This window comes from Trachurus japonicus, chromosome 18 (genome assembly GCF_045865225.1).
Source record: "Trachurus japonicus isolate A0001 chromosome 18, Traja_1.0".
Lineage (NCBI taxonomy): Eukaryota > Metazoa > Chordata > Actinopteri > Carangiformes > Carangidae > Trachurus > Trachurus japonicus.
The window spans coordinates 26,649,472-26,677,447 of NC_140924.1; the positions used below are offsets into that span (position 1 = coordinate 26,649,472).

General features: G+C 41.2%; 1 protein-coding gene across 1 annotated transcript; it reads right to left on the reverse strand.

Moving 5' to 3' along the window:
* Positions 1–589: 589 nt before the first annotated feature.
* Positions 590–26,950, reverse strand: LOC146969479 (interferon-induced very large GTPase 1-like). Its single transcript, XM_085806185.1, has 5 exons — positions 26,819–26,950; positions 19,675–19,737; positions 19,438–19,546; positions 19,100–19,327; positions 590–5,900 (listed from the first exon to the last, which is right to left on the reverse strand). The coding sequence occupies exons 2-5, from the start codon at positions 19,678–19,680 to the stop codon at positions 1,219–1,221; spliced, it is 5,025 nt and encodes a 1,674-aa protein (XP_085662311.1). The 5' UTR covers positions 19,681–19,737; positions 26,819–26,950; the 3' UTR covers positions 590–1,218.
* Between the last annotated feature and the right edge of the window lie 1,026 nt (positions 26,951–27,976).

Consider the following 27,976-nt stretch of genomic DNA (forward strand, 5'->3'; position numbering starts at 1 on the left):
TTGAATTTTGCCATCACATATTTCCAGTGGTCTGAGGCCTCAAAGCTTCCATCTGGAGCAATTCTCCACTCTGGGAAAATGTCTAATTCTTGTGGGGATGATATTTAGAATCCATAGCCTCACAACAAAAACTGTCTTCACTGACCACGAGAGAGGAGCATATTTCAGTGTTGAGTTTTCGTGACCGAACAAAGCAGTATCCACCCAGACCATGTGGCCGATGAAGGGAGGCCCAGTGGGCTTTTCCCCCTGCCTCACAGTGCACTCTGCAGGGTGGACACTGTTTTTCACATCCAATCACTCTGGTAAAAAGCTCATTCTGAGTCTTCATATGAAGATGTTTCCGTTTCTGCTGAATGTTGATTTTGTTTAACTTCTTCATACTGACATACATGTAGACTTGAACATTTGTGACAGACTCAGTACACCCTCTATTGGACTCTACAGCCAGTACACACAATGTAAAGCAACCATGCAAGGACTTCACAGAGTAATGACCCCTATTAGAAACAGATGTTAACATGTGAACTAGAACTGTAGATATGTAAACAAACATTTATATTAATTATATCAATTGGCTGTGATACCACATTTTGGTTTGCTTTTACTGTATACTAGCTACTTTGTGAAGAGATGAAGCAATACATATACATATTTAAAATAAAAAATAAAAAAGTAAGATTGCATAGTCTTCACTTGACAAACTATTTTTCTGACACTTTGTTACTTTGATTATCTTTCAATGGTACACTGACAATTCTTTTACACAAAATCACAAGAAATTTGGACTTCATTTAATTGAGCCTGTTTCTTACACATACATGGAGACCTAAAGCTATTTAAAATACCTTACATGGATTACAGGTTAGACTGTGTCTCTTGAATACTCCTATATTGACCGGGATGAAATACAATACACTACACTTAAGTTTGTGTACCCTGTCATATAAAACAAACAAACAAAAGAATTAGAGCATGATGAATAATGGTGGTGGATGGTGGCTCTCTCTTCATTGCAGGACAGAGAGACAGAAGATATTTTATACCCACAGGCATCAGGCTTTTTAATTCTTGGTAGATGAGCTGACAGATAAATTAATTTCCATTTGGGGATATATTAAGTAATTCATATTCATAGTTGTATATGTATTTGTATTTGTATTCATAACTCATAATGAAGAGATAGTGGACTTCTGTAACCACGCAACCTGTTGTCTCTCACATGCTGTTAAACGAACTTCTAAGACTCGCCTCTGCCTGCTCACGTGTGATAACTTTCCAGGGGTCAGGAATATCAGCAGGTTCTGCTTCGTAAGCTTTTGCAAACTCACTGTTGAACTTTGTCAGTATAAATCTCCAGTAGTTTGATGATTCATAGCTTTCATCTGAAACAATTTTCCAGTCTGGGTAAATTTCCTGATAACGCTTGTACGGGTGCCATTCATTCTTTGTAGCTTCACAGCGAAAAGAGTTGTCACTGCATACGAGGGAGGAGCATATGTCAATGACAAGTTTGTCTGTCTTGTTCCATCTGTAATTACCCAGACCCTCTGGTCGATGCAGTGAAGCAAAGTGTTCAGTATGGTCGCTTCCTCCTGCCTCACAGGGCACTTTGCAGAACGGACACTGTTTACCACATCCAATCAGTTTGTTTAAAAGCTCATTCTGAGGCTTCACATGGAGGTCATTCAGTTTTATCTCCATGTCTGTTTGTTTAAACTTTTCGGTAAGAGTGTCTTTCATGTCTTTAACAGACTCTGTTAGCCAATGTGCAAACAGTTCCTGGTCTGCGTTGTTCAATATCATGAAAGCACCAAGAGCATCCTGGGAAATTACCAGTTTATCTCCAAGTTCTATACAGATATCTCCAATAAATCTCTTCAAGTTGTCACTCCTTTTCTTTTTGGCCTTGTTGATAGCCTCATTTATGCTGTTGACACTTGACTGAAGATGCAGATTCTCCAACTCGGACATCTTAGAACCATTTTTGAAATGATTCATTATTTGGTTGCCTATCCACTCCTTTACGTGTTTCTTATATGAGTCAATGTAGCTCAAATAATTTTGAAACTCATCCTTTGAAAGCAAATCCAGTAAAACTGCACATTGAAAAGACATCCTTGTACTGAACTGCTGTAGTGTCAGCATCTCGTCAACAATGTTAAGACCCAGGGAACGACTGACAAAGTCCTGGACTGCAGGCTTCAAGCACTGGTTGGTGAATTCTTCTGCCTTCTTCTGGCACTGGTCTCGTTTATGAAACACATCTTTGAAATCAGAACAATACTTTTCTTTGTTTTGATTCAGACATCTGTAAGGATCGTTCAAATGAAGGAAATCTTCATGCATCTTCTGAAAGGGTCTAGCTGCAAATCCACAGATGTGCTGTTTCAGAGAAACTTCAAACTCAATGCCTGTATTTATTTCCTTACTGTTTTCCAGCCTCTTATCAATCATGCACAGGATCTCCTCCACATAGGTGTCATGGTAATTGCTTTTTCTGTCTGTAATTTCACCTACATAGTCTGTACAAACATCTATGATGCTGTCAGACAGGTTTTGTGCCATCATTATGTGGTCTTTCGAGTATATGCACTTTGTCACTTTGTTTTTTATAAGGTACCAGGTTCCCTCTCCTATATATGTGAAAGGTGTTTCACTGCAATCCTTTAGGCTTTTTTCACTTAACAATTTAGAGGCATGACCCCCCTTTTTTGACAGATTTAATCTCAGGTAGTAGGATATTCTAGTGAAGACATTTGTTTTCTCTTGTTCAGAAACAGACAGCTTCTTTACTGTTTCACTCCACATCTTATCAAATTCCTTGTCCAGCTCTGGATCACTCATCTGGACATTCTTCTCCCTACATTGATTAATCAGTGCACACACTGCCTTTTCAATTTCTCTTGTGTGATTTTCCTTGATTCTATCAAGTTCTTTCATTCCTTTTTTGATTTCTGCTGCTGCTGTGAGCTGATGAGAGACAGAGTTCTCCATTCCTTTTTTAAGGGTCTTTGCACTGTTTACAAATTCCTCTTTGTATCTTTCTACTAGATAGACATGACCTTCTGTTTGCTTGAAGTACTGGGTCAGATTTTCAAGAAGCTTTGTCTGCTGCTCAGACAACTGTGTGGAGGCTTCAGTTTTCAAAGACATGACAAGATCTTTCATGTCAGTTATTTCAGATTTTGAAGCAACTGTACCGAAATTCGAAATCCTTGTTTCAGCATTTCTCACCCACTCGTACATGTGTTTTTTGAATTCCCATTCCCATTTGTTGAATTCTGTGTTCAGCCTCATGTAAGCATCAGCCACTAGACTGTTTCTGAAGCTGAAGATGAAGTTTTCATGCTTTACTGCAGTCCACAGACTTGACATCCACTCTTTGAACTCCAAAATATCATTAGCAGACGACCCACAACACCCCAATAGTTGGATGACGTTCTTCTTGAGCTCATACGCAGCTTCACTGTACCCTGCATTGACTGGTGCCATTGGTGGGTTTCCATTCCAGAGTCCAGGAATGTACCAGTTCCCAGTGTCTGGATTGTATTCCATCACATCAGTGAAGCTCTTGTTCTCCTCTTTCCTTTCCATCTTGGCTGCTGCCTGTGTCATCTCATTTAACTGTTCCAAGAGCAGTTTCCTGTCTCTCAGGTTCTTGTCATGGGCTGAAACATCTGAAACATTCTGATGAACAAACTGACATTTAGGCTTTTTGCCCACCTCTTTCATCCTGAGAAAAGCATGCACCACTATCTGCAAGATGTCCTTCATTTCTGTTGAGTTCTCCATTGCTATATTGATGATGGTGACATCGCTCAGCCCCACAACAAGTGTTGCAAGCTCATTGTCATGTTCATGGCTGTCATCCAACTGTGCAAGCTCTGGTGACTTTAAGCCCTCAGTGTCAATGATCACCATGAAGTCACAGTTGAGAACTCTTTTCATGTCTTCATTGATTCTGATGAGCAACATAAAAGCACCTCGAGTACATCGCCCACTGCTGACTGCAAACTGCACACCAAACATGGTGTTGAGGAGAGTGGACTTTCCTGTGCTCTGAACTCCAAGAACTGTGACGACCAGGATCTTGTTCTTTGGAGACACCAAGGCATTGACCTCAGAGAGAACGTCACTCACCCATCTGAGAGGTATGTTGGATGCATCTCCATCCACAAGCTCAAGGGGAAATCCATCAAGCAACAGTCCTGCACAGAGTTTGGGCAGATGCTGTAACTGTTTACGTGATCGGTGTGTTTCTGGAAGACAAAGTGAAGCTTCATAGATCTGACCCATTTCACGGAAGAAGTGTTCAGTCCCCAGTGAGCTGTTGGAAAGTTCTCTGTCAATGTTTTTGATCTCATCTTTCTTCTCAGAATTCTTGCATTTTTCTTTGTACTGGTCTCTGAGTTCAGACAGTTTTTCTCGAGACAGGTTATCGAGATTCATTCGCATCCATTTCAGGAAATAACATCTCTGTATCCCTGTGCTTGATACTGCATTGATGAAGCAAGTCATTGCATTTGACATGTCACAAGAGTTCTGTTTGGCCCAAAGTTTTTCTTTCTTTTTCTGAAGATCACTTATGTATGTTTCTACGCTTTCAGACCCAGCTTTCCGTAGCCTGTATTGTTCCTTCTCCAAGCTTGTCAGTTCCTTCCATATTTCACCTTGCAGGGGAAGCTGAGCTTCTTTGTATTTAAGGGTGTTTTGAATTTTTTCAGTGATGGCATCTGCGTTTTTCTTGGCAGTCTGACATTCCGGACAGTCTTCATCAACTGAGATTCCCAGTTCACGGGCAATGTCAGCCATCTGCTGAATGCTCATCTTCCTATCTTTTTCCTCAACTACATCCTTCACTGTTTTCCTCAGATTTTTGACAAAGTCTGCATCGTTTTTCTTCTTAGTCTTAATAAGGATGTTGTTGGTAGTCAATCCCAGTTTAGCTACAACTTCTTTAACAGCATTCATACTGAAGTGCCTGCTTTGGTGGTTACCCACCAAGAAGATCTGAGCCTTGTGGTTTTGGTTCATAAGCAGCTTACACTCAGAGTCCAAATTGTCAAAGAAAACAAAAACTGCTGCAGATGTCTGACACAAAAAAGAAAACATTTTTTCAAATGAAGCAATGTCTCCATGAAGGTTGGCTACAGCTACTGGCTCACTGAAAATATCAATGTTTTTGTTTCCACATGGAAGGTACCAAGTAATTTCAGTCAGTCCATCAGATATTCTTCTAGGACTGTCACCACACTCCATATTGTGGTGAATGAAGGTGTCATGGTACTGCTGAGAATTGCTCAGAAGCTTGTTGAGAATCTCTGACTTGGACAAGGAGCACTTCCCCAGTCTCACAAAGGATATCATTGGGAGTTTAGAGAGAACAATTCTCTCTTCAATAAAACCTTTGGACTGTGAAAGTGACTCCGGTCTGTACTTTTTAACAATGTCTCTCAAAGCCCAAAGCATGAGTGTGCACTGTTTTGTGTCACAATTAGGAAGCAACAGTGGCACAGAAAACTGACACATAGACATTTTGAGTGCCAATTCCTGCTGGACAAAACCATCAGAACACAGAAAGATAGCAGTGATTATGTCAAGGGGATTCAGCGTGTCACCTGAATTTGGACTTTCAAGAAGATGATCAAAATCCATACTTGTATTTCCTGCTACATCATCACAGCCAGATTCACTCTCTGGTGTACACTTCATGTTCCTAGCTGTCACATTAACCATCATTAGTTTCTTTAGAAAATTCCATGGATGGTCCGAGTGATTCTTGGCAGGTTCATCAACAATGGTCTTCTCATCAATCTGAAGTATTTTGCTCAGTGACAGCTTCTCTGTGTAGTGCTGCATCAACCCCAAGTCCTCCAAGAAGCTCTGCAGCTGTGGCTCTGTGAATATCAAGATGTGTGTTACTCTTGTAAGCAATCATGTGTGCTCTAAAGCTTCAGAATAATTGAGACATAGAAGACATTCATAAGTACAGTGTGTGGACATGTCAGTTAATGGACACATTAACAATCGGCCTACTGTCATTATTCAGCAAGGCAACTTGATGAACATCTACTATTTGTCATTTAAATTGTTTACATTATCAACTCCTGAATGCCAATCATGTTTGTGTTGGATTTTGATTCTCATTTTGGCACTAACTTAGTAACTTTTTTTTTTACTAGTGCTTAAAGCTTCAGTTGGTAACAATTATTCAGTCATATTTGCTGGAACTGTCACTATATTCTGATGGTCAGACATTAAATGAGTACTTTAGGACAAAATCCAACTCCTCTGGCTCCACCTACAGCCTGTAATCGTATTTGCCAAAATCCACCGCGACCGACGATTCTCCACCAGTCAGGTAGAGGGAGCAGGAGGAGCAGCCAATCGCCGCTCCTACATGTCGTGCTATGGATACGGTACATCTTCTGTGGGTGCGTTTATGGCTACTTTGTGTGTGTCTGTGTGTGTGGGGGGCGCTTGGCAGAGGTTCATAAAGGGACTTGACGGAGTATTGTCTTGAAATTTCCGACCAAGTCGCGGAGTTTACTTTCACTTTCGTCAACTTACCAACTGGAGCTTTAACTCATGTCTCTTTTATAGACCGAATCGCCATGTTGTTTACAACTACTTCCGGGTAGAAAACCATCACGTAATTTGAATGAGAACAGTAGTAACGAACGAGAGTTTAGCTATATATATCATATTTTTCACACCCTATCACATATTTCTGTGTGTGTGTTTTTTGTTGCTATGTGTTGTATTTATTCCGTTTGGGGGAATCACGGTGTCTAGTGTCGTGGAAATTTTCTGTTGCTGGTGAAAAATGAAATAGAGACTTGGCCGGCCATCATGATTTTATTTCCTTGCAAGGAAAGGTCCATTCGACCCGAGTGGGTGATGTTGATGAAAAGACAAAGATAATGGGGAAGACCTAAACATTTATACTTGAGGAACGCCCCCTCAGGTATATTCCACACCCCTTTGTCTGCTGCAGGGGTCAGCCCCCTACTCAGGATATCTTTTCAGGTATTGGCACTGACATCCTGGAGTGTGATTAAGAGGTCTAATCAATGCACTTTAAAATACAAAAGGGTTTGAGTATATCATGAGGAAATGAGAGGTTGGGTGTCTCTGGAACTTGATGCAATTACAAGGTCTAGACATTAGAATACACAAATGGGTGACAAACAAAAGAGGATCTGATACCTTGGAGGGAAAGCAGGGGGTAGGGACGTCACAAGTGATTAAAACAAAGGAATATTCAAATTTACCATTACACTAGGTGTCTAGCAGCTGACAGGGACAGATAACGGCGGTAGCAAAGCTAGCATCAGGACGTCAGCTCCTGTTGTCGGACACATGTCAGACCGTTTATTGAGTCACTGATTTATTAAAGTTAAACAGGTGACAGTTAGCCCGGCTAATCTATGATAACCATGACTAATTACAAAAATGTGCACACATAAATAGTAATGTTTGTCCAATCATTGGGTTTATAGACTTTACAAACATCAGATTAGTCTAAACAGCGATATAGTGACATGAAAAATTTGATAGCGAAACTCTCATTTGTCACTATTGTTCTCATGCTGGTTTTCTACCCGGAAGTAGTTGTAAACAACAAGGCAATTTGTTCTATACGGAAGAGGATTAGGGCCACTGTGAAAAAAAAAAGACTTTGTTTCTCATAATTCTGACGTTAAACCGCGCGCACCGTAAAATTCTTTGACCGGCGCAAGACAGACTCATGTTTTCATTCATCAATAATTTAAGTCAGAGGTTCAAAGAGGTTCACATACCGTTGTAGTTCCGACCATAAACGGCGATTCGGCTGTGTTATTCTCATGACTCGCCACGAAGGAAACGCTGGTCGGCTCAACCAGCATTTCCGCCACCACTAATAATAACAAAATAACGATAGAGACAGAACGATACATTTATCGAAAATGGGCCCATTAACAAGTGTGGGTAGCGGAGATTCATCCACATTAACGTGAGACTTTTTTATAACCGAATAGAAACTCCTCGTTGTCCCTTTAAACTCAGAATTCTAGAATTTTAGAATTCTAGTTTTGTTTTGTTTTTTTGGACGGAAAAAAAAACTCCAGAGATCAGCTCAAGCCCAGTCTCCCTAGAGTTCTCAACGGGCCGGGCCAGCCCGACAAACTCGACCGGACCCGCGGGTTCGGGCCGGATTCGTGTCGAAAACATATGAAAGTGACTCGGCTCGGGTCGGATCTCGGGCTTCCTTTTTTCCTCTCTCATAAAACACATTTCTGGTGTAAATTGTTGTTTGTTCACGAGGGAGTCTCAGACAAATATCCCACTCTGCATCCTGTGCTGCTGTGGGCAGAACCACTGAAACATTACTGCCGGAAAATGCCGACAATCCACAGCTGCAGCTGTGCGTCAACAGCACGCGCACTGGTTGGTGGATAAACCTCCACAAAGGCACCGTTCCCGTGGCGGAAATGTAATAATTTGCTGCAGCTGGCCGCTGATCAAAGGGCAGATGTAGCCTACAGCAGTACGTCAAGTCCCGCCCGTTAGCGGGGCTGGTACCAGAGGGGCCAGATGACGTGAGGCAGAAGACGAGTGCTGCGTCATCGACAGCGGCACCTCCTGCTGCAAAGAAAGCATGCCACTTTTTTTTTTTTTTTTCCGGGCCGGGCCGGGTTCGGGTAGATAATTAATGCTGGTCTGTCGGGCTCCGTCGGGTCCGGGTTTAATAACCCGCGGGTCGGGTCTATTTCATACAACAACAAAAATAAAATCAGTAGACGACAGAAACAAAAAAACAAACTTTTTTTTTATTATTCTGACACTGGAAGTCGTCATTTACAAAGCAAGGCTGCTGGCCGGATTGGTCTATCAGGCCAGTTGATTTTACCTGGGCCTAGGATGGGACGAGATAATTTTAGGATTATCTCAAGTATTACATAGCAATTTTTTTCCACAAATAGGCCAATTTTGAAACCATAATTTAATGAGGGCCTCCTCCTGCCCTGGGCCGGGACAACACGCACATATGCACACTCACAACATACAGAGTAGAAGAAGGGAAAAGGGGAGATATAGCAGGTTCATACTTTGGTTATAACTTTTGCCACCTCAGATGTGCGTACAGATTTCTGTAGATGTCCTCGTTATGTCTGAAATCATATCTGAGTAGATTTTGTTTTACAGAACCACAGACACAGGTACCATAGTGCTCATTGGCGCTCTTGCTTTGAAAATGAAAACATCTGGTTTGTTTGTTTCTGTTGACTGCTGATTTTATTTTTTATGTGACATAGAACATGAAAATCAAACTGTTTTTAAATTTTAGTTAATTCTTCTTTGACACTCAAAAACAAGAACACTTTGTGTTTCAGTTTTATTTTTTGTATTTCAAAACGAAAATAGAATAAACCAATGATTTTTGTTTTTTAATTCCCATTCATCAAAAGAAAATCCAATGACCAAAAGATACACTGACCATCATTCATACAGTGGACAACAGCAACACAAAACATAAAAAAAAGCTCACATCTCATTTACAAACTGTTCTTAAAGTACAAAGAAACAGAAATCATACGTTGTTTGTGACATGCAACTGTCTCTAATGGTCAGAGAGTCACTCCCTCTTGTAAAAACAAATACATCTTTAGTCCCTGTTTAAAAGAGGCGGCACTACCTTCTCGCATCAAAAATCTCGGCAGAGCATTCCATGCAGCCATCGCTCTATAATAAACAGTTTTTTGTTTTGCATTTATTCTACATGGGGGCAACAGGAAACAACCTTCTGAAGACTGCCGAGTAGAATAGTTATGACTTTCAGAAAAAAACACTAATTTATTATGAAAAATTGCTGGGTTTTTTGTTATTGTGACATTTTTTACAAAACAAGCCAGAGAACAATGCAATCTACTTTTGACGCTTAACCAGGCCAGCTGATTGTTCATTTCATTTACCCTTGTTCTACAAGGGCACTGAAGAACGATTCGAGCAGCTTTATTCTGAGCCACCTGCAGCCTTTGTATGTTACCTTCTGACGTGTTGGACCAAATCATTGGACAATAGTCCATTTGTGACAACACTAGAGCTTGTATTAGTTGTTTAGTTAAGTGCCTGGGTATGAATTTTCTGCTGTGTCTAATAGCAGCCATTCCTCTGCCCATTTTTACCACCATCTGGTTTATTTGACTATTCCAAGTCATTTTATTATCTATTGTTATCCCTAATAGCTTAACCTCTGTGATCTGCTCTATTTCTTTATCTCCTATTTTTAAATTCAGTATTGGCGCCTCTCTCATTGCATTTTTTGAACCTAGTACTATACATTTTGTCTTTTCAATATTAAGGACTAGTTTATTTTTGTTAGCCCATTCTTTTATCATTTCTAGTTCCTCATTTAGGATTTCATTTAGTAATACTGGTGTTCTTGCAGCAGCATAAATCGTGGAATCGTCGGCGTACATCACTATGTTAGAATTGTTCAGTATTAGGGATAACTCATTAGTAAATATAGAAAACAGTGGCCCTAAGCAGCTGCCTTGTGGCACTCCACAGCTCACATCAATCACTCCCGAATAACTACCATTGAAATATACAGAATTTTTCCTATTGGTTAGATAGCTTTCAATCAGTGTTGTGGCTGATTCCTCAAAGCCATAACAACTCAGCTTATTCAGTAGTAACCTGTGATCAAGTATGTCAAAAGCTGCTGTAAAATCCAGTACAGTAGTTCAGAGCCAACAAATTTACCATCATCAATTTCTTGTAACCAGTCATCAGTCATTTCGGTTAATGCTGTGGCTGTTGAGTGTCCCTTTTTGTATGCGTGCTGAGAGTAGTAGAGTATTCAAGTTGTTACTAGAGAAATATATTTGGATCTGTTCATATATGATTTTTTCCATGATTTTGCTTAATGTGGGCAACATACTTATCGGCCTGCTATTTTTACCTGAAAATGGCTCATTACTTTTTTTAGGCAAAGGAATAATCTTAGCTGTCTTCCAAATTGATGGAAAAATTGATTTTTCTAAACTCAAGTTTATAATATAAGAGATTGGTAAAGCAATGAGATCTGCTACTGGCTTCAGTAACTGCATTTCCATGTTGTCAATACCAGCAGATTTTTCTTTGCCTGTTCTTAATAGCTTTCCTACTGTCGCAGCACTGACCTTTTCCAAATGAAATTTGCATAATTTGTTTGCCATTATTCTATCTCTTATGAGTCTATATGAGAAATCATCAAAATCATATCTATGGTCCATATCATTATTTAATTTCTGTATTTTGTTGCTAAAAAAGGAACCTAAATAATTTGCTATGTCTACTGGCTTCGTGAGGAAGTTTCCTTCTGCCTCCAGAAAAGCTGGTGTGGATTGACCTCCTCTTCCCATTAATTTGTTAAGCACACTCCATACTTTCTTGCTGTCAAATTTAGCATTTTTAATTCTGTCTTGGTAATAATTATGTTTTTTCTTTTTATTCAACTTTGTTACTAAATTTCGTAATTTATGATATCTGCACCATTGTAACTCGTCTCCTGATTGAGTCGCTTCTACCTTAGTTTTATCTCTTTGCTTCATATGTTCTCTCAATTCCTGGTCCAGCCAAGGAGCTCTAGCATTTCTCACAGTTAGTTTTTTTTACAGGAGCATGTTTGTCAACAGTTGGCATTAGTAACTTATTAAATGTATCCAAGGCTAAATCTGGATCTGCTGCACGTAGGACTGCTGACCAATCAATATTTATTACATCATAACAATAATTTTCTACATGAAAATGCTTAAATATTCTTTTAAAAATTATTTTCTGACCTGTTTTTGGAACTTTGGTCTTTCTTCCAATTGCTGTTGTGGTCGCTGCAGCCCACCGGAATAGACACTGCTTTTGAGCATAGATGAGCAACATTTGTAAATATTAAATCGATACAAGTTGATGATTTAGCTCCATCCTCTCTGCAGCATATTCTTGTTGGTTTTGTTACAACTTGTGATTTCATTGTTGGCATCACATATTCGGTCTAACATTACACATATTCGATCCAAGTACGCTGTTGTGGCATTGGGTGGTCTGTAACAACAGCCAATTAACACTGGCTTCAAATAAGGCAGTTGGAATTGCAGCCACATAATCTCAATCTCTGTACATTTTAAATCTTCCCTCCTTGTTACTGGTATCTGATTCTGACAATATATGGCTACTCCTCCTCCTTTTTTATACCCCTATCCAGCCTGTATATATCATAATAATAAGCTATCAATTGTTTCGTCTAAGTGTGTTTCTGTGATTGCCAATATATGTAATTTAAATTCAGTAATAATATCTGCAACATCTTGAATTTTATTCCGTAAACTACAAATATTTAGGTGAGCAATTCTTAATCCTTTCTTTGGTAAAGTAAAATTACTGTGCATCAACCATTTACTTTAGTAATTTCTCTTCTCTACACAGGATAAAAAGTTTCTTTGTCTGCAGAGCTTCCGACTTAACAAAGACAGACATACACAAAGACATACACTACTCATACTCACACACATCCCCAAACACCCACCAGAGATGTTCACAAGTCTTTTTTTGCAAGTCCAAGTCAAGTCTCAAGTCTTTGGTCACGAGTCCAAGTCAAGTCTCAAGTCTCTAAAAAATAAAAGCCTCTTGTCTCGACCCTTCTATCATCTGCTGCTATCCGGTCTACTAAGGATACTGCACAGCTATATCTAAGAGATTCAAAGCATTTACTGTAGGTTATTATCACTCCTTTATCTATACAGTATTGATTAGTTGTTTATTATATGATCACTTTAAACAGGATATTGCAATGCAATATGAAGAAAACACACAATGAAAGCTTTCCTTTAAAGGAAACTGTATTCTGAGTCAAGAAAGATAAGGCTGCTCTGCCCCTCTGCACTGGCCTTTTCTCTTTTTTTTTGCTTTGTTGAATTCAGAAAACCCAGATGAACAACATGGAACATGATTTAGGCTGTTAATTATAGGTCATTAGATCTGGATGGTACCTATAGCTCACATCTTTATGTGCAGCAAAACCTTTCACCGCATGTTCCTGAGAGAAGAACTGGTTGTTATTATTTTTTTAATTAGCTCCGTCAACTCATGGGGGCGTGTCGACACGTCCAGACTTCCATACGTGCCTTCAGTCATATTTCGCAGCAAAAACATAAATAAACAGGAGGATTTAGCCTACAGTAGCCTGATATGTGCCAGTTATGCAGCAGCTAGTCCCCGTGAAGGAAGGTCTGACAACAAGCGGACGTTGTAGGCTACTTCACATGTAGGCTACGGACGGTGCCGCTATTAAAAAAAAAAAAAGCGAGTTCACAGTCACCTGTCACTCACCCACAGCTGACTGCGCTGTCAGAGGAGCTCTGCTGCTCCTCTCTCTTTCGACACTGGTGTTTGGCTGCACTCTGTAGGAGTTCAATATGAAGATCTAACCTCCATCTGAATAACGTTACCGGCCATGTGGCGCTGCTCCGATAGTGGGGTGTTAACGGCAAAAAAAAGAAAAGAAAAAAGAAAAAGATCGTTGGTCGTCCTGTCAGGAGGGAGGCACGAGCCAAAAAAAATAATGATTGTTCACGAGTCTCAAAACACGAGTCCGAGTCCGAGTTGAGTCTGAAGTCTTTTTGGGCACGAGTCCATGCAAGTCAAGTCTGAAGTCTCTGTGGGTGCGACTTAAGTGCGACTCGAGTTCGAGTCGCAAACTCGAGTCCCCATCTCTGCCACTCTCTACCAGCACTTGTCTGTACTGTAGGCTACATGCCCGCTCCTGCTTATTTCATCCTTTCTCTATTTACTAATAACTTATGCCTACTGAGAAAACGTTAACCTGACATAGTAAAATTGATCATTTTGGACTTAAATTCATCAGCCATGTCCCATCCAGAAAAGGAGAAAACAACCCCAAAAATCTAATCATCATCACCATCATCATTAGAAAACATGATAATATCGAATACATTAGAGATAAAAAAAATAATTCTTCAAAAATGTTCCATTCGTTGAAAAACATAAGAAAAAAAGGATACAAAAGTAGGCTAATTGATTTGTCCATTTTCATTAATCCATTCATTTTCCATACCTCTGTTGCAATTCAAGGTCTTTTCTCTACCCCAGGTGCTTCAGTCAGACTTATTTTGTTGCAGTCTGGGTTTAATCACAGCTTCCCAGTAGGCTTCAGCCTCCAAACGATAACTTATGCCTACTGAAAAAAACGTTGACCTGTCATAGTAAAATGTATCGTTTTGGACTTAAATTCATCAGCCATGTCCATTATTAATATATATATATATTTAGGGGCTTTTTGCCTTTAATGGACAGGATAGTTCAGAGAGAGACAGGAAATGGGAGGCAGAGGGGGGGAATGACATGCAGGATAGGCGGGGCCAGGTCTACGCAGGGGCAAGAGGGGGCAGTGCCCCCTCAAATAAATGTCTTGCCCCCTCAAATCCAAATTTTAGAAGTTGAGAAAGCACATTTTAATATACTCAAAAAATGTGTAGCTATATTACCAAAGAGAAAGAAGTTAAGTTGGGGGTCCGCCCGCTATTCAGACATCCCATCAAGACATGCCGGTAGTCCGATACTTTTTGATACCGCTATTCCGACACATGGTCTTTTTTTTTCTTTTCTTTTCTTTTTTTTTTTTTTACAGCTGCGATACCCAGGCGCGTCTCTCTCTCTCTTTTCTTTTCAGCATGCTTATCACCGGTTTGAGGAGGGAGTGATGTCCTTAATCTCAACAACTAAACTATCAAGTCACAAACAAAACTGACACACATGATAAACAAACAGAACTATGCTGCAGTTTGTTTGTCAAGTTAACCTTTCACCTTCAGCACCACGGACAGCGCGGTGGATGAGCCGCGGAGCTGCAGCTGTGAGCGTCTGGGCTCTGGGCTTAGGGCCTGGGGCCTCATTTATCAAAACTGTAAGTAAGCAGTGTAAAACTGCTGCTACTAAATTTTTTGAGGGGGGGAGAAAGCGAGATAGCTACACGGCATCGGGCAATAAATCAGTCAGAAAAATGATCTTGCATTTTAACAAAGCTACAATAAAAACAAAAACCTCCCAAATCTCAACAAAAGGGAGCAGAAAGAATAATAATCAATCTGCCCCTTTATCCCAGAAAATCTTTTTTTTTTTCTTTTGCCTATGTTAAAACAATGTAGCAGGATGATTACCATTACTTTGAACGCCTTTCCACTACACAGTTACAGCTCTACTGGACTCGGTTTAGGTCATTTTCCATTACAGCTGAGTCCTTCACAGCTCCTCCTCAGGGCCGCGTTGTCTCGCTCTTTATTCTCTCATCAGCTCAAAACACACGACACATGCACCTCGTTAAATCAGGTGACAGAATAATAACAGTCTCAGTAGCTGCAGATCAGTGTGCGCTGCTGCCGGTGTGTTTTTAAACTTGGAGGGTTTGTTTTTTTCTTCTCTCTTATAGGCCTATGTATTTGTGTATGAGAAACAGTGTCTCAGATGAAAAAAAAAAAAAAAATCAGAAGGACACATCTGACTATAACGTAGCCTAATCAATCAATGTCGGAAAAGCGGAATGTTTGAAAAATAGTAACGTGCCGCTACTCCGACAATGAAAAAAAAAAATGTCGAAATAGTGGGACGCTTGAAAAATAATGTTAATGCCGCTATTCCGACAATTAGAAGTCAATGTCGAAATAGCGGCATGTCGGAATAGCAGCATGTAACCTACAAGTTGACAAAATTATCCGCCGAAAAAGGGACAGTGTTCTTTTCTAAAATGTTCTGTTCCTTTTTCTTTTTTTTTAGTATTCATAAGACTACCTTTCAGTTTTGTAAATCTTGACCATAGTAGACCCCCCCCCCCCACCCCTCCTCTTCTCAGAGTACACCCGAATGCTTCACTCACATTTTAAAATCACAAAAATTTTCTGGGGGGGATGCCCCCAGACCCCCCTACAGGGGTTAAGCTACTCACCTTTTCCACCCCCTCTGGGTTTGCAATGCATCTTCAGGTATATGCCCCCCCCACCATATAATGTGGCTCTTTGCATTACAACAGTAAAAAATTTGGGCTCTAAGACCCTGGTTGGCCACCCCGGCCCCTAGTTGGACAGGTCTGAAGGCAGAGGTCTGACAAAGTGCAATTCACTTCTCCAGGTTGGCGTTGGACACATAGCCAACAACCCAATTCAATGAAGTTACTATAAGCACAGAGAAAAAAAAGTGCTGGAGCATGATGTGTTCACATGATGCCTCCTTGACATTTCTGACTGCCCCCTCATATATGCCTGCCTAGAACCGGCCCTGAGGATAGGGCCGCTCGGCGCGGGATTCGAACTGGGGTCGCCTGCAGTGAGGACTATAGCCTCAACACATGGGGCGGGCGCTCTACCAACTGAGCTAAACACCGCCCCAGCCATGTCCATTATTAATTAATAAAAGTAATTAATTAATTTAAATACTACAAAAGTGTTCCATGTGTTGAAAAGAAAAGAAAAGAAAAGGAGAAAACAGCACTAAAAATCTAGATCATCATCATCTTCAACATTAGAATACATAAAAATATCTAATTGAATCAAAAAATCGAAAATAAATAAAACAAAATTCGTTAGAAATACCAAAAATTATTCTTCAAAAATGTTCCATTCGTTGAAAAACTACAAAAATCAAAAGCAGATCCTCCTTGAATTAAATCAAGACACAAAAGTAAAAAGAAATAAAGTAAAAGTAAAAATGAAATAAAAATAAAAATAAAACAAAATTCATAGGAATACAAAAATAGTTCTTCAAAAAATTCCACCCACCCCCCCCCCCCAAAAAAAAAAAAAGTACAACAGTAGGCTAATTGATTTGTCCATTTTTAATAGTCCATTCATTTTCCATACCTCTGCAGTTCAAGGTGTTTTATCTGCCCCAGGTGCTTCAGTCTGACTTCTTTTGTTGCAGTCTGGGTTTAATCACAGCTTCCCAGTAGGCTTCAGCCTCCAAACGATCCGTGAATCTCTTTGTTTGTTCCTTGAAAGTTATGATTGTGTGGCCGGATTAATGATACCATTTCTCACACCCGCACTTCTCATTTTCTCTCTCAGTTCCCGAAATTGCTCCCTCCGTTTTGCCAGAGATGGCAAAACGTTAGGTCAGGGTAAATCTGAAGTTTCATCTCACCAAATTCCAGTGTTCGTTCCTTCTTTGAGATCTTCACGATTTCCTCTTTTGCCATGTACAGTAGCGCTGCTTTTTCAGAATCATTACCCTGTTTCCATCTCTCGTAGGTCCCACTCTATGCGCAACTTCCACTGCTGGTTCCGTCTTGATTTTTCCTTTGAACATCTCTTTAAAAAGAGATGTCATATACTGAGTGGGGTTGCCTTTTTCAATATCCTTTGTCAGGCCAAACACACGCAAGTTGTATCTTCTGCTGTGGCTTTCCAGCCGCTCAGCTTTATCCTTCAGTTCATCATTCTCCTTACGAAGTTTCACATTAGCAGCCTCTAGTTTTGACACACGGCTCTCCAGGTCAGTTAATCCACATTCTACCTCCCCTGTTTTGTGATTGCACTCGGATATTTGCTCTTTGAGAGCGTTCAACTGTGGTTGCAGTTTGTCTAGCACCACTCCGATTTATTCTCTCATTATCGCTCTGATCAGGTCCGGCAGTTCATTTTGATTATCACCTGACATGTTTGTACTCTCAGTCTCTTCCTCGTTCGCCGCTCCGCTTGTTGCTGATCGTGTTTTCACGTTACTCACGGCCTTTTTGGGAGACATTTACCACTTTGACACTACATAAATTGATCAACAGGTCAGCATTCTCTGTATCAAGTCTTTCTTTGTTTTTTCACCTTTTCAAACAATTCGGCAGGAGCTCGGCGTCCTCACGGTGCTCACTCCTCGCGCATGCTCAGTGGTTGCCGTCGTCAGTACCGGTAACATCACTGTCACTGCTGCCGGAACCGTTAACGTTGCTTGTACTGACGGTGCTGTCGCCGTTCAGAGCTCGCTGGAGCTCTGGTGAGGCTGGCGGGCCGCATAATGCTGCGTTCACATGGAGTCCGGTAAACGGCAGATGGCATGCCGGACTCCATGTTAGTGGACAAGAGAATGACGGTAAAACTTGGGGAAGGCCGGAAAAAAATACCGTGGACGGCAACGGCAAACGGCAATGCCGTCCCGAGTTCAAATATTTTAACTTTTGCTGTCTGCCGCAACGGTAAACTCAACCGAACGTGACGTGTGAGTACGAGTATGATGACGTTGCCATAGCAACATGGTGACGCGTCTTGCCGTTGTGCCGTGCCGTCCTACAGTTTGTTTGTTTGTACTGTTCCGTCTAGCGGCATTTGCCGTTTACCGGACTCCATGTGAACGCAGCATAAGTCAGAAAAAAAGGAAGAATTCTGAGATTAAAGTCAGAATTCGGAGAAAAAGATCAGAATTCGGAGAAAAAAGTCAGTACTTTTATGCCTATATTTGTAAAAAATGTCCATATCTTGTTGGGAAGTTGCCCCAAAAATGTTCATGAAATGGTCAACGTGAATGGTGCTTAATGATGGCCAACATTGATGTCCTTATAGCATCTTTGGTGATTTCAATAGTCCTTGCCTGTGGTAGCTAATGGTTTCATTAAAAAAACAACTGCATTTGCTGCAAAGCTAGGAAGGAGGCACTCGACATAGCTTGAGCTATGTTTTAAGTGTTTGTTGTATTATATGTATTTATCTGAAATATCCAGCATGTTTTGAACTTTAGCAAAGTATCTGTGGGGACGGGGTTGGTTAGGGTTAAGGAGCTATGCTGTCTTGTTATTTTTCTTGTATGGTTGGAGTTTATACGTATGGGTAATGTGTATACAGAAATATAAGTATATGTTGTTTCGTTGTTGTTGGTATTTATTTCCTGGTTAAATTCTCGGTATATGTATGTGTGTAAGTTTTTATGTGTTTATTTAAATATCTCTGTAAGCTTGTATACATTACTGTATGTTTCCTGTTTCCTATTTTTTTACACTGAGGTCTGTGTTTGCATTTCTACATGATATTTTGGGAGAGCATAGTGACTTTCTACTGTTTGTTTCTGACTATCCTTTACTTACTTGTGTGTTCAGTTGTTGCAGGTCTGTCTGTGTTTTCATCCTTCACTTCCTCAGAGGACTTGAGGGAGTTTTTGACGTCTGGCTCCAGGTCCATTATCTCTTGCACATTTTTTCCCTCTCTGCAAAAAGTCACAATGTGACTCCCCAGTTCACCAGCAGGAGAATCCACATGCTGAGACAGTGTGCTGCTGAGCTCATAGATTGTGGTCGTCACAGAGGGGCAGGGAACTGTGGAAATAATAGTGTTGGTGGTTATGACAGTAAGATTTGACTATACAGATGTCACATCAGGTGATATCTTACTGTTGAACTATAGATAAAGATAGATGAATGCTGACCTTGACCAGCTGCATCAGTCTGTTGACAGTGACCCTCGATGTCAAAGCATGTTGGTCTTGGGTCTACTTCCTCACAGTAAAGCTCAAAGAATATGTCTTCAGTGTTTCCCTTGGTAAATGAGGAAAAAATATAGATTTTCAAATGTAATGAATCACTTCAAAGTCCAAGACATGTTGTTTTCAAGAGCTCATTGTATCTTTTTTGCTATTTTAGAGCTGAACAGACTGGCTGTTTACCTCCATAGTGTCTTCATTCTCCGTTGTCCCACACCTGGTCCTGATTATTCAAACATCCTTTCACTGAAAGTATAATGAGACAAGTCAAGGCTTCATCTCCAAAGCACATCAATATCCCAGATTCCTACATCTCTTCAGTAAAGATTCTCACCCTCCTGCTTCACATTACTCACTCTGAACAACCCCATCATGCAAAAGGAAATTAGCTGTTAAATGAATCATGAGTATTAACAACAAACAAACTAGCACCCCCTGTGGGTAATTTCCGTCACTCAACTGTGACCTAGCAGTGTGAGACCTAGCCAGAATCACATGGCTAGGAATTAATAGTTTGTATGAGGCTAATGTACTGATTACATGTTTTACTAATAAGCTACACTTGATTGTAAACATTCATTCATTTTAAAGAGACTAGGAAATGTACACGTCAACTCTGAAAAAGTACACGAAATGCAGACGTAAGGTCGCTTTCACACCAGAGCTGTTTGGTCTGCTTAAAACGGACCAGGGTTTGTTTCCTGGTATAGACCCCTTCGTTTGGGCAGGTGTGAAAGCTCATCCGAACTCTGGAACCGACCAAACAAGCGAACCATGGTCCACTTGAAAACCTGGGTCTCGGTTCGCTTGCAAGTGGTGCGGTTCATATGCAGTGTGAACACTCACTAGGACAAACACAGGATCAAAGGTAGAAAGTGTCGCAATACTCAGTGCATCTGTAACGTTAGCAACACGAACACCACGTTGTCCGTCATCGACCGTATTTTCCTCCGGTGCCGTTTTCCTTCCTTTATTCATTGTGAGAGTGAAATGTAGCTGCCTCGCTGCCGGATGGTCATATTAAGTGGCTTGTTTGACTTATTTGAAGTTTTTTTAAAAAAGAAGAGAGAGAACAATTCTGGAAGTAACTGTGGTTCTATGAATGACGGTCAACACGCCACATAGAGTACGGTGGCGTGTGCCGTATATGAAATAAAACAGCTAATTTAACATGCTTCTCCTTTGCAGTATGTTTTTGCGGGTCAGGAGGGAGGGATTCCCCCTGCAAATTTGTCCAATCAACTGTGTGACGTTATTCAGAAAGTTTGGTGCACTTCAGGAATGGCAGTGTGAAAGCAGAACCAAAAGAAGTGATAAATGCAACAATGTTACAACTTTAAGCTCCCCAATCGAACCAAGTCCACTTGGTCAGGTGTGAAAATGACAAAACTTTGTTAAAAGATAAAGAAAATATGCCCCCAATGGGCAAGATTAACCAGTCTTGACAATGGCAGCCAGTGCTTCAATGGGAAAGTCCCCTCATCTGTTATCAATCCAAAATACTACTACTACTACTACTACTAATAATAATAATAATAATAATAATGGTAATAATAATAATAAACTTTATTTGTATAGCACAGATCAAGTAAAAATAACACAATCATCAAAAACATTGAGAAAAACATAAAACCAGAAATCGAATCTGCTTTACAGAGTGAGATAAAACAGTCAGGATAGAACCAATGTCAGCAATAATAATAGTAATAATAATAATAATAGAGTAATTTAAAACAATAAAAGCGACAAGCAACAGAGCTACTATAAAAAAGCCTTCCTGTAAAAGTAGGTTTTAAGACGTGACTTAAAAGAGGGCAGTGAGTTTGCTGACCTTAGCTCCTTAGGCAGGGAGTTGAGGGGCTCTAATCCCTGATCACCTTTAGATAGGTGGGCTGTGGGAGCAGTTAGAAGGGTCTTACCCAAGGAGCGCAGGCAGTGGCTAGGCTCATAAGGCACAAGTAACTCTGCAATATATGAGGGAGCAAGGCCATTTAGAGCTTTAACTCATTGAGTGCCATTGACGTCTATGGACGTCAATCAAAATCCAATGCTTGAGTGCCAATGACGTCCATAGACGTCAAACGCACTTTTCTGCGGCTGGTAAATGGGGACGCTCTCGTGCACACTGTGAGTAATTTTGGGGCTTCTGGGATGTGTAGAACGAAGAAGACTGTAGATCAGAGCAAGAAGTGAAGAAGAAGGAGCAGACGAGTGTGATCGGTACAGAGATAACAAAGTTGGAAAAAGTTTCTATTTCTAGAGAAAAACGACGGGCAGAGCCTGGAACAAGTGTAACGTGGAGCTGGAGGAAAGCTTAGCCACGGTGCTATTAGCATACAGTGGGTACTAGTTTCATTTGGACGGTTTCACGCGAGATTCACGCGTGAGTCACGAGAGGCTCACGCGGATTTTTTGTGGAGGAGTAATTGTGTTTTCACCAGAAGCTGCAATGTGCCCAAACAACCGCCAGGTGGCATCTGTGAGCAGCAGATCGCCTCTATAAGACAGCAGCACGGAGCAGTGAACACGAATGGGGAATGCAATATAATAATAATACAGTATAGTTTTTCAATGAGAAAAATGTAATGACGGCAGCTATACGTCTCACTCTCTTTTATCGATCCTCTTGTCAGCTCCAAACACACCCACCTGCACCGGGATTATGGACCACAGCGTGGTTTTCTACACAGCAGTTAATTAACTCAGTGGGCGATGCTGCCGGTGTGTTTTTAAAATGAGCCAACTACTGTACAGTAGTGTTCATTCCCCACCTTGTTTGACTGAGAGTGTAGCTGGATGATTTCTCATGAATGAACGGGCAATAGCCTACCGTAAAACACCAAATAAAGGCCGGGGCGTTTATTTGCTTAAATCGCTCAAATCAACAGGCGTTTATTAGGGACCTGCGTTTATTTGGGACCTGCGTTTATTAATTGTGTTCAACCTGGACCTTCTGGGGAAAGAGGCTTCACTCTGTGGCGGCAGGCGGCGGTGGAATGATACGTGCGTTCCTCAAGGCATTACTACAGCCGGGGCGGACTTGTTCTCTGTCTCGCTGACCTCCGCGGTCCTGGCCCGCCTGCACAGGTATCAGGAGACTGAGACCCCCCGTCATGTCGGTCCTCCGCCCTTACTGATCCGCAAGTTGCAAAAACCCTGCGGACGCCCAGTCTCCACTCCTCTCCCCACTTCAGCAGCTGTGTTGGCTCGCTCCACCGTCCTTTTTTTTTTTTTTTTTTTGATTGAATGACGTAGGCCTATAACTAATAAATACGCGTATGAGTAATCAGAGAACAGTAGGCTGTTTACGCTACTTTTAAAAGTCATTTAAAACGAGGAGCGAGCCGAGCCGACACTATGCAGCCCAGGACAGGTGCTGAAGTGAGGATGAGAGGAGTGTACAGACCGGGCAGGAGCAACCAGCCCAGAGGTGATCACTGATATAGCCTATATGTGCGGCTATATATAGGCTACCGTATGTGTGTGTTTGTGTAATGCAGGGGTGCTTTAAAAAAAACACAGTTGTCTGGACAGTAGGCATTTTTCTCACAACCGACCTCAAAAGCGAGGGCAGGTCCGCCAAAGCATCATTCCGGGTGTTGTCTTGTGCTCCACAGAGCGCACATGGCTACTTAATTATGCACGTGCTGACCATATAGTTGTGCTGATGCATTCTGGGGGTGGAATATGAGGTGTGTTCATGCCCGCACCATTCTTGGGTCCGGTGTGATTTATCAATGGAATATTGCGGAGAGTTGTGCGTACGCACAGCTTGATCAGTGTTTCCCACAGAAAAAAGCGGATGAAAATGGATGGATGGATGGATAAATAGCCTAAATAAATGTGTCCACGTCTCACGTGTGTTTACGTGCGGTGCGCCCGCACGCGAGAGAGGCGGCAGGTTGAGAGGCTGACTGGCAGAGATGAGAGCTGGTGAAACGCTAACATGGTTATTAAAAAAAACACCTTCTCTGATCTCTGATCTCTGCCTGCACATAGACAGACACAGGTTCACATACAGACAGGGGCGCACGGTAAATGCAGCTGCAGCGCTATTAAACTAGAGCAACAGCAACAGCAACTCTCATATTTAAATTGTGTTTTATATTGATTTCATATATTTCACTGATTGCAATTAGGCTATAGAATGCTAGTGTGTGTTTTATTGAAAGCGAGGCTGGGTGAAAATCGCTACAGTGGGGTTTATATGCAGCGGTCTGTAGGACCAGCTTATAGACACATCAGCGACACATTAGCAGCTTCATTTATCTCTGATCAATAGGTGTGCTTGTGGATACTTCACTCAAGTAGGCTACAGCCCTGCCCCCCACAGAACTTCACACAGCTGTTCAGTCAGCTTAGAAAAACCGGTTCTTACAGTAGCTACCTCTCCTCACACTTTTCATAAGCCGGAGGACAAAACTGTAGGCTTCATTGTTTCGTTTCATTTCGTTAAGTGAAAATCATCTCTGAATTATGGAACTAAAAATAAAATCGGCCTATCTTTAAAAAAAAAAGATCCTATGATATTTAGCCTAATTGCATTATTTTTATTCAAATGTGACTGAGACCTTTATCTACCTAAACAGAGGGTAACATGAATAAATATCCTGTTTTGTATTTCTCTGGAAACTGTTACATTATGTAACGTGACCGCGGCTTCAGCCTCTTGGATTACAAGTTCAAGAGGCTTCAGCCTCTTGGATGAGAGGTGAAACGTCTTCCTAGACGAATAACCAAGTCCAGTTGCATTCGATTTAAATTTCCTTGAGATAACTATGACCGGGAGTCCGGGACAAACGAGAATATTCACAGGCTTAGTGCATGTGCAGACGCCGGCCGGAGATCAACTCGCAACAATGTAGCTTTCCCTCGATTAAAGTAGTTCTGTCATCTCCCACTTTGTACCGGATAAGAGACAGCACCCGACAGATATGCTAAATGTTTGGATGCAACAAAGTCACTGTTAACAAAATCAGCATCTAGTCTGTCCATTCAAGAGCAGCTGCTGACAGATGTGCATTATTGCTCCGCTCGTGAGTCCAGCAGCATCGGGTCCAGGCTGCTGGCACGGACGTAGCGATCGTGGGCTGAATGGATTGTTACATTCACCAGAACTTGCAGAACTCAAACTACTCAAACTTGGAGCCACCCAGCCCAAAAATATGCAGGGGACCCCCAAAAGGCTGAGAACCACTGATCCTGTTGAACGTAACCACTGTGAAACAATAAAAAAACAACATTGATCTGATTGACCGGCGTAGCGGTCTCTCTCTCCATTCACTCTCTAGCTCTCTCGACCACAGCTGCAAATGAAGTAGCCTATGGCCTATGAACAGCGCCACTCTCCATTGCAGCTATATTGTGGTCAAACGTGGAATTACCCCAAAATCTTTTGAGCTGCATCTCAGTACGATGCTTCCACCTAGTGGCTACAGTGTGACCTACAATTTCACGCAACCCGTGAATCACGCGTTACGTGAGGGAAACGTCCAAATGAAACTAGTACCCACTGTAGCTCCAGCATGAAGTGATCGGAGGAGGCAGGAAAGGTTAACTGATCTAGATGATCAGCAACAAAATGCCAAAGCGAAAGCGGAGGCGGATCGCAGATGAAACCGACGTGACGACGAACCGAGAGATCAGCGCGGTGAGTCGCTGCCGCGTCCAGCACAGAGGCTGAAGACGCCATGACGTCTCCCTCACTACTGCTTCAGAGACGAGGGGATGCAGCAGTAGAAGTAGGAGAGGAGAGGGGAGGGGGTGAAGGGGAGGGGCGCGTAGGAGAGGCTGAGGGGGCAGCAACTGCTCGTACTTGTTGTATTCTAGTTGTTGTTGTTGTTTTGTTTTTTGTTTTGTCTTTTTTGTGTGTGTGTGTGTGTGTGGGGGGGGGGGGGAAAACATGTGAAATGAAATTTTCAGATGTCTTACATGTTTTTGAAGCCAAAATTAAAATGAATAAATCACCATTTTTCTTGAGAGACTCTCTTTCACAAAAATGCATTTTTCTCAGCTTTCTAGAAAAAAAGGGGTCTTTTTGGTGCAACCAGGCTCTATTCAACTTAAGATAAATCAAGAATGACTGACCATTTTATAAAAGGTCTGGCACTCAATGAGTTAAAAATAATGAGTAGAAGTTTAAAATCAATCCTAAATTTAACCGGTAACCAGTGCAAAGTAGCAAGGATGGGAGTTATATCGTATTGTCTCCTTGTATTAGTTAAAGACCGGGTAAACCAAGAATAAATATGTGTTTTAAGTTTATAATACCACAGCAAATAGTAGGCTATGTTTATATTATGCAAATTGATTTAAAAAGTCGTTAAGTATATCAAATTCTGCATCAAAGTTGTCAATAAATGATCAGTATTCTCTGCCTCAGGACGGTGGAGGCGTGTGTGTAACGTGAAGGATGTAAACTGTAAACTTGTCATGAAGGAACAAGACAGTAGTGGTCTCCCCTGTGTGTGAACATGAACTACGTTTAGTTAGCTGGCTGTTTCCCCTTTCAACTAGACTCAAAAGCAAGTGGGACAGAAAACCAGAGATGCCAGTTCGCTGAATGTATTAAATATCTTGAGCGGAGCAGGGGGCAGGTTTATGGTAACTAGACCCGCCCATTAAATCCTGAACACAGAGATGGTGTAACACAGTCTCTGAGGCAGGCTATAAGGAAATAATGAATGGCAAAAATACTTTTTACATGTTTTGAGGGACACATTTAAGACCTAATTAACATGTTAAGAAGAAAAATTCTGAATTTGGTTTACCTGGTCTTTTGACTCAGTCCTGTATAGAGAATAACAATAATAATCCCATCTGGAGGAAACAAATGCATGAATGACTTTTTCAAGGTCTGCTTGGGATAGGAAAGGTTTAACCTCAGCCTCTGAGCTTGCTTCCAGTCCTATGTATACATCATGCAACAAAAACATAAAGCACTAGCATTATTATGTTTTCTCCAGCATTATAGGTGTTATCATCCGCACATATATCAATAAAAATGAAACCATTGAAAACATAGTGAAATGTTTCTCAGCCTCAGATGCTCAGTTTTAATGAGAGTTTACAGTGGAAGCAGTGAAGGCTCTGTAGCATCACACTGCATTAGAAATTATTCATCACCATCTTAAACAAGTACATGTATTGGAATACTATTGGATTATATTTCCTGGTAGCCTACTGAGAATTCTCACCCTTTAAACGGAGAGCTGGTTCAGTAAATAGACCTGTAGAGGTCTATTGCCGATATCTAACAAAATCAAATGTCAGACTTTTCAACTTGTAGCTGAATTCATTGATAAAACAAAAGCATTTATTTACTCACCTTTGCAGAAGACTTTCACATACGACACAACCACTTCTTTCAGCCAGGAACCTTCTGCAGTTCACTTCAGTTGTGTTCAGGATGAAAAGTATTTCTTCTGTTGCTGTTGATGAAGCAGCAGAGCCTCCTTCTACAAGACACTGCAGTACAAACAGTCCTTTTATACTGCTGCTGGTGAAGTCACTTTCACTTTTGATTTCAGGGTCACATGGTTTAGGTAAGGAAAAAAGGAGACTGCACACTAGTTAAAAGCTCCTGTGACCGTTTAATGTAGTGCTGGGCGGTATACCGGTTCATACCGAATACCGGTGATTTTTTTTTTGTGATATGAATTTTTCATATACCCCAATACCGGTGAGTGTGTAGCTACAAAACGTTGGGAACACAGAGGGGCGGAATGTCGCGCCGCGGGACATTGTTTGAGAGGGGACTGTTTTGCAGTTGTTCCAAACAAGCTGCATGCCTGGGTTGAGCTGGTGAATAACATGCACGGAGAAAATGTCACAGCCATCGGCTTTAAAAAAAATCTCACGCTGATCAAACAACCATAATCTGTAGCCTAAATTTTTATTTTTATTTTTTTACTTCACCGAGTCCCCCCCCACCAGATGGTTTAACCCAACCTGGCATTTGCCGGCATCGCCTGTCAATCAAACAACGGAGTCGGGGTTGACGTGAAGCAGCAGCAGCGCTGCTAAACCACGGAGGGACAAGTGATAAAAAAAAAAAAAAAAAAAGGCGAAATCTACGGAAGCCCTAAAGGGCCAAGTCTGTATAAATTTTTTTATTATCGTTTTCTCGTGATAACGACTTATTATTTCGTTATCTCGAGATAACAAAGTCTGTTTTCTCGTGATAACGAATTAATTTATTTCGTTATCTCGAGATAACAAAGTCTGTTTTCTCGTGATAACGAATTAATTTATTTCGTTATCTCGAGATAACAAAGACCGTTTTCTCGTGATAATGAAATAATCATAGAATGTGTGGTTGACATGGTTGCCTAGCAACATGTTTCCCCGGTGCAATCGCTTCTGCTTACGGGGAAGTAGCAGCTGGTTAGCCACTGTATGTTCGTAGCAGGGGGCTACTACGTATTAACTGACTCGCTGCTCTGTGTGTGTGTCGCGGTGATAATTTAACCGTGAAAAGTAGGCT

Bases quoted from the DNA above. Each gene is read 5' to 3' on its own strand.
- LOC146969479 (XM_085806185.1), bottom strand. The intron at 19,328-19,437 runs GTCAGCATTCAT...TTATTTCCACAG, and splicing joins GACTGATGCAGCTGGTCAAG to TTCCCTGCCCCTCTGTGACG. The intron at 5,901-19,099 runs GTAAGTAAAGGA...TGATATTCACAG, and splicing joins TGCAACAACTGAACACACAA to AGCCACAGCTGCAGAGCTTC.